General features: G+C 36.8%; 2 protein-coding genes across 2 annotated transcripts; one reads left to right on the top strand and one right to left on the bottom strand.

Moving 5' to 3' along the window:
• Positions 1–3,368: 3,368 nt before the first annotated feature.
• Positions 3,369–7,429, bottom strand: LOC146162930 (uncharacterized). Its single transcript, XM_083385536.1, has 4 exons — positions 7,237–7,429; positions 5,067–5,250; positions 4,374–4,589; positions 3,369–3,587 (listed from the first exon to the last, which is right to left on the bottom strand). Exons 1-4 carry the CDS (start codon positions 7,424–7,426, stop codon positions 3,539–3,541), a joined length of 639 nt encoding a protein of 212 aa, XP_083241662.1. The 5' UTR covers positions 7,427–7,429; the 3' UTR covers positions 3,369–3,538.
• A 1,284-nt stretch (positions 7,430–8,713) lies between these two features.
• LOC146162931 (thioredoxin domain-containing protein 11-like) lies at positions 8,714–13,729 on the top strand. Its single transcript, XM_083384726.1, has 13 exons — positions 8,714–8,882; positions 9,180–9,393; positions 9,579–9,676; positions 9,897–10,029; positions 10,340–10,427; positions 10,513–10,700; positions 10,797–10,907; positions 11,723–12,155; positions 12,388–12,527; positions 12,752–12,948; positions 13,030–13,200; positions 13,346–13,370; positions 13,597–13,729. The coding sequence occupies exons 1-12, from the start codon at positions 8,779–8,781 to the stop codon at positions 13,350–13,352; spliced, it is 1,884 nt and encodes a 627-aa protein (XP_083240852.1). The 5' UTR covers positions 8,714–8,778; the 3' UTR covers positions 13,353–13,370; positions 13,597–13,729.
• The last annotated feature ends 480 nt before the right edge of the window (positions 13,730–14,209 follow it).

The raw sequence follows: 14,209 nt of genomic DNA on the forward strand, positions 1-14,209 counted from the left end.
AATATTAAAATCGTTGCCGGAGTTGCTATATTTGCGCTTACCAGCGGGAAAAAACTTAATTATATTTATTCTACCAATAAAAATGCGACCTGCATGCGCTTTTTAAAAAAACAAAAACCAATAAGGGTGAAGCTTTTAATACAAGAAGGTCTTGTAAGATTGCAGAAACAATTTACAAAATGTTTGGACATAAAATAAAATAATTTTAAACACCTTAATGACGACGTAATTAGGTATAATTTTTTCGTCAGGATTTCAGGAATTTTTATTTATCAATCCACTTTTCCGGGAGTGAAAAAATCCGGAAAAAAGAGGAACCCTAATATTCACCAAGGGGTGCAAACGTAAAAGAAAGATCCGGTCAAACAGCCTATAAGCACCTCCTGAAGCTTTCTTATCTTCAAACTTAATTTAACCTGATGGCTTATACCAGTCTGAAAACATTAATTGATTTCCTAATTAGCGCTAGAAGTTTATTTTTCGCCAGAGGAACTTGCTCCAGAGGAACTTGCTTTCATTTTGTTGCAACAACTGGGCGTAATGTATCGGAAAATTGGCGCCATTTTTGGTAAATTACTCGCAACTTGGTCCTGTTTTCATTAAAAAAAATTAAATTGTGATTTTAAAGTGAAAAATGCATTTAGGTAAGAAATTTACGAATAAATTTGTATTCTATTTCTATTTATTTATATATTACACGCAATAATTTTTAAGATTAGGTGTTTTATGATGTAGCTTTGTGACGTCATTCGTTTCACGTAGTGGTTAATAGCTCGTGAAAGAGCATTTTGTTTTGCTAAAAAAAGTTTGCCGACCACTGGCCTATACAGTCACAGATAAATCCTGATAAAAATGCTTTTTAGTAGACCGATATATTTTGTCGATAATTCATTTTAAAGTGTCAAAAATATTAAATAGGGTCGTAGCCATGGGCGCCCGCAGGGGGGGCAAGGGGTGGCACTTGCCCCCCACCCCCCTGGAATTTCAAAATGCGATTATTAGTATTATTTATAAGTGTAATATGTAGCCTATTAAAATATTATCCAATATCCATTGCCCCCATTGGCGTATTCAGGTGGGCGGGAGTTCTTACCCCCTTTTTGTAAGTGATATTATCGTTTTTTGTTCGTTTTTGTCATGGTTTAACAAACTGTTCGAAGCGCGAAACCAAAATCGAGCGCAAAACGCCGTTTTTCGTCTTTTGTTTGGTCGACCGTAAACGCTGGAAGATTTTCTCTTTCTTTATTTGTTTAGGTTGACTGATTAGCAAGTTTGTATTCGACAATTGACAACGCTAAGTCAAGCCTTCTTTCTTTTTTCTCGCTAAAAAACGTCGAGTTATACGCAGTAAGTTCCTCGCTGTTCGGTCTCTGCGCTAATATCCGATGTTGGTGTAACATCGACATTTAACTGAAGCAGATTCTTAAAAGGAGGTATAATGGTGACTGTCGTGCGCGTTTTAAAGTCTCCATTTTTAAGTAATGATGTTTAACGCAAAATTATGCTCTTTTAGCATACTGTACTCTAAGACCACGTGCTAAGTTTGCAATGGACACAACTTATTTCCCCTCAACCGCAGCTTGTAATTTAGCCGACTTTGCACACAGCTCGGCGCAGATGTTGCGCTAATCGTGGCATAATGACACCCGGTAAAAACGATCTTCGTTTAGTATTGCAGGTGGTGAAAGACGTGCTTGTAATTTAGCGCTCGTTCCGTTCATGGAACTTGAAAACTGCGCTGCTGATAGTCGAATAATGTGTGATTCTACCACAATTAATCACACATATTTCACGGTCTTGGTTTGTTTTTTTGCTTGAAGTTAACGATTGCACACTAAGCGGTTTCGCAGCTGGCGGCTGACAGGATTGTCGACGACGCACGTGCTCGCTTTGCTGGACATATTTGGCTGTTTCTGATTAGTTTTCTTATCACGTTTTGCAATCACCATTCTATGACGTCATGCTGTCACTGTTTTATGACGTCATTATTTATAAACGTCAGACGAAAAATAGGGGAATTCCCTAAGTTGAAAATTTAGGACCCCCCCTTTTTTGATTTTCTGGTTACGCCCCTGATTGCCCCCCCCCCCCCTGGAAAATTTTCTGCGGGCGCCTCTGGTCGTAGCCTACTTTCTTTGTTAGATTCTTTACATTAAAAAACGGCCTGCGCTTCCCTTAAACCGGCCTAGCACATTGCAAAAAATAGGGTTCCTGCAACTCCTTAGATCCGAACTCAATAGACGATAGGGAACCGGTTTATTTAACAGAAAAAAAACAATGATAATAAACTAACATTTATTTAACATTCGCCCGTAACATGCGTGTAGCCAGCACATCGGGATTTATAATTATGATTATAACGTGTTTGTTTCGCGTGTGGAAAGGAAACCTTGTTTAAAGCCTACTCACTTATTCTATGTATGGATTCCTGCTTACTTCAGTTGGCAACTGACCAGCTAATCCCAAAATTCTTACTAAACACACGAGACTCTACTATTTTAATTCTATTTCAATACTTCCACGACGTTCTTTGCTGCGCTTTCGTGAACTGTATTCATTGAAAGTGCAGTTAACGCTAAATTTTTCGATTGTAGGCTGCAGTAGCCATACCGATCTGACAATATGCACTTTGATTGGACCGGGCAAATTTTTTTAGTTTGGATTTAGTGGAGTTAGGCTAAATAGTGTGGTGGTCAATAAAGCCTTCCCTGTTGAAATATAATAGTGGGAAAAAGAAAATATAAACAACTGCATGTTAAAATCAACATATTTTTAACGTTTTTTTCAATAAAAATAACTTTTAATTTTTGCGCTGTTAGGACCGTCGGAGATGGAATCCAGTAATCATTCCGTGCTTATTTGATATTTCTAAATACAGCAGTGTTTGTAGAAAAACTAAAGTGCTTATTTCTTAGAAAACTTGCTTATTTTTTAGTTCTGTGTACGTTACTTATTTTGGTTTAGTTATTTTTTTAAATGTTTTTCAACTACTTATCCTATTTATATCAACAAATTATGCCACTGAAACTATTATTTCAAAATTTGTATGTTTTGATAAAAGAGTTGTTAACGCTGGTTGTTTGTTATAAGTTCACCTTTCAAGGTCGATTAAACCGTTGGACCAAACCTCGGCTGTAACTCTGAAACCAAATAAGTATTTAAGATTCTACCCAAGTATCGAATGACTATCGATATTGCCACAGCATCGAGTATCGGCTCCGATCTAAAATTATCGGACAACTTGCCTATTAATTCAATTCAATTTAAATTCTGTTTCAACTTGTTTGAAACTGTTCATGCAAAATGGATCCAAAACCGCTTCATATCCGATTAATGGATCAAACATCAAACTTTCTTCACCACAAATACCAGGTTCATAATTTATTTACATTTGTAAAACCCAAGGTCTTGAGGTGGATTCCAAGTTGTTTAAATGTCCGTGGAGTTAGTATCAAAAGAAGCACATTTTAACGTTTGTTGTTGCAATAGGGTTAAAACAGCAGCATGCTTAACACGCGGTGTGAAGGTCACTTCAAGGTTAGAAGAAGGATTCGCGTTCTTCAGCGACGCCGCCCTTTTTATGGATCCTGGAACAAAAAGGACAAATAAATGCTGAGGTCCCGGGTTCGATCCCCACCGGAGACCATTAGGTACAAGTCAATTTACAAGTGCTCGCAAGTTATGACAAAAATATAAATTATGCAGAGAGTTTCATCGAATTACTGAACGGTTTATCGCGTTATTATCAATAGTTGAGATTTCCCGCTTTAATGAAGTTTCAATTAACCAAGATAGCGGTGACGTCAGATTGAATTGAACGATAATAATGCAAATTACATTCTCCAAGTCTTCGATATTTAATCGTCCGCCGCCTCATTTGTAAAATAGTCACGAGGCAATTTACACCCGATATTTTGTCTATTTCACCAAAACATTCTCGCTTTCATATTTACAATATGGCCAGAATATAAAGTAAGTGACAACCTTCCCGAGTCAAAGCAAGAATTTCAACCTTAACCCTCAGTTTTCATGCTTTACCACAAATCTGTACAAGTTCTGTGCAGCAATACATTTATGGGCCAAACAATTTGTTTTATTTTTTCCAAATACATTTTTCGCTAGCTTTCGACTTTTCTCAAATGCATACAATCATCGCATATTGCTATTTACATTAGATCTCGATTCAAAACGGGCCTGGTCGTTCAATCGCAGTAGCCACGTCCCACCTTATTTTATGCACCTTATATTACACAGCTCAAAAAGAAAAAAATAATAAAAAGAAATACGTCAATAGGGTAGGACCAAATAAACTACTTCGCATTTAGTTTCTATTAAGTGTTCGCATTAACATGCAATAAATCAGTGGAACTTACACTGCGTACATCCCCTCCCTGAAGAGGACAGTGACCCCGTTACTGAGGCCAAGGGCCGCCTGGATCCTCGTCAAGCCCCTCGGTTTAAGGAAGTTTGTGAACTTGGCGTAATCCTTGAGCAACGACCTGGTGCAAGTTGACCTGAACACTCCGCACTCGAAGATCTCCTTCTTGAAGATGAAGTTGGTTCCAATCACCTCCCTGCTCCCGTTCACTCTGCAACAAACTTTGTCTCACAAACTACAAACTGTAAATCCACCAACAACTCACTTTGTTTTTAAAGTCCTTCAACAACTCATTTGTTAACATGCTTTTCATGACTCAAGAAAGTACGTACTTTGGCGCTCTACTAGAATTCTAACACTTTTTGACAGTACCAAAACGAGTTGTCAAAAATAAAATTGCAAGAAAGAAAGAAATTTGTGAGAATAAATATAATAATAATGCTTAAAATCCACCCAAACTCTAACTTTCACCTTAACCCAAACAATGTTAGCAATATAAGACGCCAAGAACAAAAATGGGTTGAGAATCCAGACCAGCGTCTACTTACAAAAAAGTGGCAAATGTGTTTTTCTCAAAATGTTTGAATAATAAACCGGAACTTTATATAAACATAAAGATTAAACAAATCTAGCTGTCTACTTTCTCTTCCCACACTTAACGAACTTTTACAGGGCCGTTAGAACTCACACGCTGAATGCTGCGTCGACTTTACCGGGCCCGTTGACGAACAATTGTTTGACGCCACCCGGAACTTGGTTGAGTGAGTTTCCGCTGAGGTGGAAGATTCGTTTGCCCTTGAAGAAGAAGGTCTCATGGTCGATGTTCTCGATCGGAAGAATGTAGGAAGCTGCTTTCACCTGGCCTTGGTATTCTGCAACAATTTTGAAGCAATATAAGTGATTGTGATGCTGGACGCAAGTAGGGTTTATCAGGTCAGAGGAAGAATGTAAGGCAGTGGTTCTTAAACTGGGGGCGCGGGAAATTGACAAACGTATAAGCTATGACAAAACATTAAGGCAAAGTGGTATTTCCTGCTACTAGCCATCCAATTGAACATTTTTGGTATCCAAAAAACAGTTACATCCTTCGCATTAACGCAACTTACCTGAAAATAAATTGCTGTTCTGCCTAATATTGTTTATTTTGAAACAAGGTGGGCGCGAGTTTTGTTAAAATTGTAAAAGGGGGGCGTGTCTTAAAAAGTTTAACAACCACTGATGAAGGCGATTGTAGGGGCGCAACTGAACAGAGGACATGTTCTAGAAGTTCAACACACACAAGCAACACGTGGGCCGACTCTATCACGTGTGTAGCATGTTCTGGTGCCCACTGGCCAGACCTGGCGTGTGTAACGATGACGGCTGTTGGGTGGATGTCAGCAGACGTTCGTCTGTGGAACTGTGAGTAGTCACAGTGACGTGCTCCATATGGTTAAAGTGACATAGTATTAGAACTTACAATTTAAAACACCAACTTCAACAACGCCTGGTATTTCGTCCATTTATTATTATTTCTTGAACGTCGTTGCTTTTTGTTGGTGTTTTAAGTCGCAATAAATTCAATTTCAATATTAACTCGACCTCATTTGAACCACGCCTTAACCACGCCCCCTTTTCAACCGCCCACCGACCGCTACATTTACTGATCACACAATGTTACTTATGTCACAATGCTGGCGCTATTGGTTTAAAAGAAGTTTTAGACTTTTTTTTTACTAGACCTCTTTTAAAAAGTTGTTTGTCTTCCGACAAACCTAGAGATCGGAATTTCACAGAATTTTACAAATATGTTATTTACATCAAAGCTAATATTCAATTGCTATATTTTTCGTAACAACAACTTGAATGTAGATATCAGGGAATAATAATACCTGTAAGCATTTTTACCCCAATTGTGTTTAGATACGAAACGTAATGATTGTTGGGACGCCAAGTATAGCGACGCACCAAGAACTAAAATCACAACTTGAGAAGTTCCCGTTCCACGAAACGCAAAATTAAATGAACGTGTTTGTTGAACTTTATTGAGTGTTTCTGATTCACAGGAAATCCTTGCTGACCACAAAACCACAAGCCCCGGTTGTGTAAGGCCCCTGCAACTAATTGATACCGTACCTTCAGCAAACCGCCAATCAAGCGCTTGGATCGGTGACCTTGAAGTCACCGGAGCTCTATATTTACCTCGATTTGTTTAACTTATGCACCCGAGGCCAGGTTCCTACAAACACGAGCGGCCTGAGCCCGAGGCAACATCACCGAACCATGTTATCGCACATTATCTCACTTTTCGGCTTCACTTGGTCAAAATTTCACGCAAAACTTGTGTTATAAATTGCCGGGTTGTTATTTAAGCCCGAATTCTCGCCGAACCGGTTCTGTGGGTTTCACACTTCCCTTGAACAAACATGGCCGACATTGCGGGCGAGGGGGTTTAAAACGATGTATTTTCCCCGAGGATTATTATTATTATTTAATGTTGCCATGATATCTTCGCTCCACGACTGAATACAACTGAAAGTTTTGTTCGAACTATAAACCGACGTTTCGGCAGCAGATACCAGCTGACCTCATTAGGGTTAATAATCACCACAAAAATCACCAGAAAAACGCCAGTAGAATCGTAATATTCAACGCGTTCACTTGCCCCTAATCACACTTATAGTTGCTTGACGTTGTAGTTAGACATACAATTAATATCAAAGCCCATACAGAAGTAAGTGTTATTTTGGCCGTTTTAAATAAATGAATAAATATTATTTGAAGCGTTAAACATATTATGGGCTTTGATATTTTTTTTTCTACGCATTAGCAGAAAGAATATGTTTTATTCATTTCTCACTATTTTATTAATCTCTCACTTGTGTCGAAGAAAGTCCTCCTCGGGAATTCCGCGTTCCTCGAGAAAGTTGTTCCGTTGACGTCACAAAGAAGGTTTGTTTCGTTTGTGAAGAAGAAGGCGAGGTCTGGAAGGATTGAGAGGGCTGCCAACAACTCGGCATGAGCCCTGACCACCACAAGCAATATCACGACTATCAACTGCAACTTCATACTGACGCGGTAAAATGACATTGTCGCGTCACAACGCAGCCTTATATGACAAAACAAGCGCCCTGCCTCGGGGCTTTGGGCTATATTTAGGCTGAGGACTTTTTTCGCCGTCGCTTGAGATTTAAAATTTCTGAACAAAACACAGAAAATAAATCACGAGACTTGGGGAAACTACAAACGCTTTGGGTTGAAAACTGTAAATTGAAATCTTAATGTCCTTACGTTTTACAAAGGTTACAAACTTTTGCAAGGAATAAGCAACATTCCACTAAGTTTTAAGCGACATATTCATTTTCATCACATTTATCAACAGAACGCGTAAAGTATGACAATGACCCCTCCTTTAAGCATAAACATCGATATCAATTACCGGTACATATTTTGGTGAACCTGTTTGACTGGAATTTTGTTAACTTTAAATTTGTAAGGTGGTAACCAACGAACACTGTTATGGCCGGTTCCATTTTACCAGCTTGTTCAAATTTGGAAAGTAATTCGCCAACTGAGTTTCTGGGTAGAACCACAAGCATCAAATCGCCAATACAAGACTAACCAATTGTGCTGGTGTCGGTTCGTATCTTGATGGAAAACCTATTTTGCGGCGACAACCCTAGAAACTAAATCCGCCAAGCTCACATCACGGGAATTAAAAAAAGTCAATACAAGGAAATTATGGCCTTAATCGTGCTGGAAAACTTCATTGAATTTGAAGTATTCCTGCTTTTTGCACTTCGTGTGAACTTTTTACCTGATTTTGGTTCAGCCATTCAGGTTGGAGATAATATATAATGCTATTTTTTTTCACGCAACCCTATGCGTCAAGTTTTAAATGTTTTTTCCAACTGAAACCAAATAAACGCTTGCATAATTGCCCACCAGTCTATTCTGGAACAGCTCGCTTCTTTTGGTTACTTGAATTATGACGTAGTTTGTGACGTCATGTCTAATTTTTTATGCAAGCCAAAATAAAATCCTGGATCCGCCCTTGCAGCTTCTGATAAATGAATGAATACCGTTTTGGAATATGAATAGGTTATGACTCGATGTACCTAACGGTCGTTCGCTGCCCCCTGGAAACTCAGACCGTGATTTTTGTAGCCGTGTGTTGTATAATGGTTTAATTTTGAGTTCGAAGTTCCAAATAAATACATCTATCCTATCCATTAAAAATATTTTGAGTCACATATTTTGAGAATTACTGCAAACTCTTGGGAATCCCCTATTGCATGGGATATTTGTGGTTACGTATCAGGGGATTTTATTTTTACGCCACGGTTCAAGTTTTAAGAAACAAAATAAAAAATGTTTTTTTGCAAAATGTATTTTCCTACAAATCCATGACTTGATAAGCGATGAAGCGAGGTATTTTAAAACTATTTGTAATCATGAAGCGTCACCCCGAATCAATTGTCCTCTTCCTCTCTTTTTCTTTGTTATTATTTCGTCTTTGGTCCAGGTAAGATTTAATGAACCTTAAGTTATACTTTCTATATTTATCCCTCGAATTTTTCGGGGCTTAGGGTAGGTTAGGTAATATTATTAAATATAAGCACTAACCGACACCCTAAATGTTGTGCGTTGCTTTAAAAATTGCTTTAATGCTGTGCAGCTGTGCTGGTAGGATTCTAGACCAGGGCTTTTTTTGTTCTTCTTTTAAAAAAAGTTTAAAAGTTCAAACTAATATGCAGTGTAATCAACATAGATAAGCATTATTTGCCATTCTTTAAGTCCACTATTGTTTTTTATCCTCAAGTGCAAACGGTTCTATTACTCGAGCTGCAAAAGTGCCTGAAAGAGTTTCTTCGTCAAAGTTTGTCACCGATATTTTTTCGGGAAGTTTATACGATCGCGACCGTTTGCTCTGGATGTCTGAAGTGTCGCTCGTGTTTTACTACGCTCCTTGGTGCAGAAAATCTATGAAAGCGCTGACTCAATTTGAAGAAACGGCGCAAGAACTTCGCCAACAAGTAAGTCTAAAGTACGTGATCAAGCTACTTCTGATCATTAGCTATCCAGTTATTCTTTCTATAATGAAGCGAGTTGTCAAAATTAAAATTGCAAGGAAGGAGTGAATATCTTATAATACTTGGCCCACCCTAACCAAAATAGGATTGTAGACCAGCGCACAACTTGATTGTATTGTTATTTGCAGGTTTCTTTTATTGCCGTAAATTGCTGGTGGTCTGGCGGCGAATGCAGGGCGGGCAACAAAAACCAACATTTTCCACAAATATTTCTGCACCACAAATTGTGAGTGAAAAAATAAATTGGGTTTTAAGTGATTTTAAAGTAACATTTTAACCATAATTTTTATTGTTTTTGCACAATATTGCAAATAATTTAAATTTATTGTTAATTTGAAATATGTTTTTAAATAATGATAGTTATCATGAGGTGAAACTGTTTTTGACAAGATAAAACTTTAGATGAGTTATTATTGTAATTTGTAGGAACTAATTACATTTCCTAGATATCTGACGCCCGTCTACTACAGCGGTCCTCTACAAGCAAGTTTTATGACAGACTTTGTTCGCAAAAGTGTAACTCCCCTTAGTTACCTGACTACTATCCAACAAGTCCAAGAGTTTTTGAAATCTTCACAAGTAAGTTAACGTTAGTGTTTAAGGCAATATGGAGTATGTTTGTTTTTAACAGTATTTCAAAACTTTACTATGAATTTTAGAATAGCACTGAAACTATTAAAGAAAGTTCTCAATAATGAGTTATTTAATAGAAATATATTTTGCCAATATTCAATATTTAATCACTGAAACTTTACTATAAAGCTCTACAGTGATTGGTCAAGACATTTGAATATACTTAAAATGTTTTTCCTATGAATTTTAAACTTTCAGCCTATAGTACAACAGCCCTTCTGAGCCTTGTATCTCATGTTGTTACTTCTTTTCTCAGATCACGGTTGTCGGTCATTTTATCATCCCTTCTTCAACTTTAATTATGGCAAAGTTCATTCAAATTTATCTCGCACAACTTCAAAATTGTAAGTTTGGGCACAAGCAACCGGGCTTTATATTTGTAGCAGAAATTGTACTATAACTTTTGTATACTCAGCCTTTGTTTTTTAGTTCCATCTGGTCATTGTGAGTTTGGTGTCATCACAAACAGCATTGTTGCATCACAACTTGGTTTGTCGGATGGTTTTGCTTCAAAATACAACCGTCTGTTTGGTGAATTTGTTGAAACCGATTCGATGAATGTAACGAATGCTACGACAGACTCTGCCAAGAATTGGCTGGCCAACGACAATCATAATGTGCGTAGAAATCATAAAAAAAACAAAAAACAATAGATAATGCCAAAGATATTTTAAAAAGTTTTTAAGTAGTTCACATTTTACTATTCTATTCAGGTTGTCACATATCTTCACAAATCTGGTGAAAAGTCAAACGTTATTTACAAAGTGATGCGGAAAGGACCAACCTTGATCGCGATTGTGTCAGAACCAAAGAAAGAAAAAATGGTAGAAATTAAAAATAGCTTCTGCTATCCATGTGTGGTGAATGGTGATTAGAGAGGTCATTTAACTCCGTGGTCGGCAAACGCCGGTCCGCAAGGAGTTGGTTACCGGTCCGTAGCAGGGTTGTAAGATTAAAATTTTGTTGAAAAACAAACTTAAATATCCTTATTTTGAGAAGCTGGTAGGAATATAGGAATTGGTAATTGTGTTATACCAGTGTAATTTAAGAAAAATACATATAAAGTCCTAAAAGTTTTATTGAAATGAGCCGCGTGCTGGTTTAAAGTAAGTTGTTTGGCTGGCCGGATGCCGCTCGCGGGTTTCAGTAAGTTCAATAATTCTTAGATGTGAGCATTTCTTTGCGGCAAAACAAGCATAAAGTTCGCATTGACAGTTGTAATAAATTTCCTTTCCTGAACATTTGTTGTTTTTCAAGGCCGGTCCGCGACAAAATTTTAGTTTTAAACCGGTACGCAGTGCAAAAAAGGTTGCCGACCCCTGATTTAACTGACATGTTATCCTGTTAGTTATACTGAAAAAAAATCAGATACCAAATGATGGGATTATTATGCTTAGACAAGCAAATACATGAAATTAAAATGTCCAAATGTACTTCTATCAGGTTGTTAATTTGATAAGTTTAGTTCCAGTGGTTATCTCATTTACTGGTGAATTGCAAATCACAGCTGACAGCCAAAATCAAATGTGTGTTGAATTGGTATCCGGCCTATTTGATATTATATGCCATACTGTCTAGTGTTGAGTGGGTCACTTTTACACAATGTTCACCAAAGGTTAAAGTGTGAGTGATGTTTCAGGTTGAGGATGCCGCGTTGAAGTTCAACAAACATTGCCACAACCTTCCATTTTGTTGGTCGTTCGATTCTCGACAAATCTGCCTCCGTCCGAACCCACGATCAGCATCCTTCGCACAAACTCACTTCCAAAAGCTCACCGAACATTTTGCACAGCATAGAAATCGCACACATTCTTTCTCCACACAATCATGGTATGACTCAGCACGAACACGACTCAGCATCTTTTACCAGCCAACAAACAATGATTCAGCAAATATTTCAGGACGGGCTTGCCGGGGAAACACGACTTTGCAGTTTCTGGTTCTAAATCGGCAGCAGTTTAGCAACGTTGCCATGGAGATAGGGTTGTTGCGCAATGAGACGGTGGCCATTGTTGATTTAAAAAATGAACGCGAATTCCAAATGACGACAATCTTCAACAAAGATAATTTGGGTAAGTACTTTAAATTCCTTGACCTATTTTCCTCATCACCTAAATATGGTTAATAATAGTTTATCAGTTTTTTTTCGAAGCTTACTACAATTTTTGTTGCATACTTATCTATATTTGCTTCGTTTGATGGCAGTTAAGCTAATAAAGTTTGGTGCAAAATTTAATGAAAACATTTTGTGACAAAAAAGCAACAATTTCGAATTGAATGACTAATGTGATTTCACATCTGTAGAGAACTTCATCGTTGGTTATTTGAACAAATCGTTGGTGCCAAGAAAAACTTTCCAACAACAAACATCGTCGGACGATGAGTTTAAAATTGAAATTCTGGATCCGAGACTCTTGCAAAGTCAGATTATCAACAGTACAAAGGTAATAAACAACCCATTGTGTTGTAACTATTAAACAAACAAAACCAACAATATAAAGAGAAACTTAAAACCCCAAACTGTCTAAAAATGTCTGGACAGGAATTGAGTTGGGCGCAACAAAATAAATCACTTTTGACATTTCCAAAGTTGTTCTGGCAGAACTAAACCAAAATATGTTTACATAATTTCTCATTGGCATAATCTCATTTAAAACATATTTTTCAGGATGTGTTGTTGTATTACCATTCACATTCCTGTGGTTTTTGTTCGATCTATTCACACATTATTTCAACTTTCAAAATGAGATTTCCTCGACTCGAAAACATCAAATTAATTCAGGTTGAAGAAGAAAATATGAAAGAGTTGCCGCCGCATTTAACGACGCACTTATTTCCAACAATCATTATTTTCCCAGGAAATAGGTAAATCTATAGTTGTGTCGTTTCATATAAAATATCAGAGTTGATCTTGCATTTATGTTGGTAAACTAACATTTTGTCCAGAACTGCAGACTCTGTCACATTTTCTCGATCCACGAAATTCACACTGGCATCGCTCATAGAGTTCTTACTACACCACTCATCTCCAAATGTACGAGCGGAACTCATCACACAAGCGTGTGGTGATGGTGATGACAATTATGCTGTCTGTAAGGTTAAGGAGCTAAGAATGAGGTAAATTATTTATTATTTCAAATGTAAGCATCATATTCACAATAAATAAATATTTCATTTGAAACATTTTCTGATTTGGTTTAGTTTTAAAAACATAATAACTTTAAATTTCAAAATGGTATTCGTTTATGTTTGTTGTTTTTAGAGTTTGATTGGAAATAGATTCCCAGGTAAAATTTGGTGTTCAGCATGGAATATTTTGATTTTGTTTTGACAAACAATCAGCTTTTATTTCTAATCTTTTGTTATTGATTTACTTTCCATTTTAATTTTTATGTTGCCTGGATTTTGATTTAATTTTTATTTTTAATTATTTACAAACATTAATCCAGTTTTAATTCTTGGTGTTTTTGATTTTGTTGATAAACTTTTATTTTATTGTTAGCTTTGTTCCAGATTAAAACAGGAATTAGCTTCGATTGAAATTTGGAAAAAGTTGAAGGCAAATGCAGTTACATTATTGGATTACAATTTGTCAACTATGATGTCACTATCCCGAGGTCATTCAAGGTCATCGAAGTGGGGTCGCAAAAAAATGGAAATAATTTCCAGGAATCATGGTATTCGTCGAAGCATATCGCTCGCTCATGATTATATTTCAATGTTAAGTACTTCTTTTGCTTCTATATCCCATCATTTGTCAAACAAAGACGAATTATAACTTCCAGAGCTGAGTTTTTGCTTTTAAGTTTAATTGCAAGTAAATTTGATGAGAAATACTCCAGCTTTGTTGAGTGCTGCGATATGCAATCGTTTTATTTCTACTTTTTGTACAGTTTGTATGAAACCAAACAATCCAGGTAAAAAGTTCGCAAACTGCTTTATTAGGAAACTATTTTTAATTTATTGTGTCGTGAGTACAAATTATTTTTACTGGTGCAATAAAATTTATTATCATGAGTTTTTGTCCTTAAAGTTTCACGTTTTTTAATTAAATCTGTTCATAGCACTGTTACGTGTTCATCAACACTTAAACACCTAAATTAATTAATTGCCATAAGCCAAATCT

This window comes from Ascidiella aspersa, chromosome 3, assembly GCF_963924565.1.
Source record: "Ascidiella aspersa chromosome 3, kaAscAspe10.2, whole genome shotgun sequence".
Taxonomy (NCBI): domain Eukaryota; kingdom Metazoa; phylum Chordata; class Ascidiacea; order Phlebobranchia; family Ascidiidae; genus Ascidiella; species Ascidiella aspersa.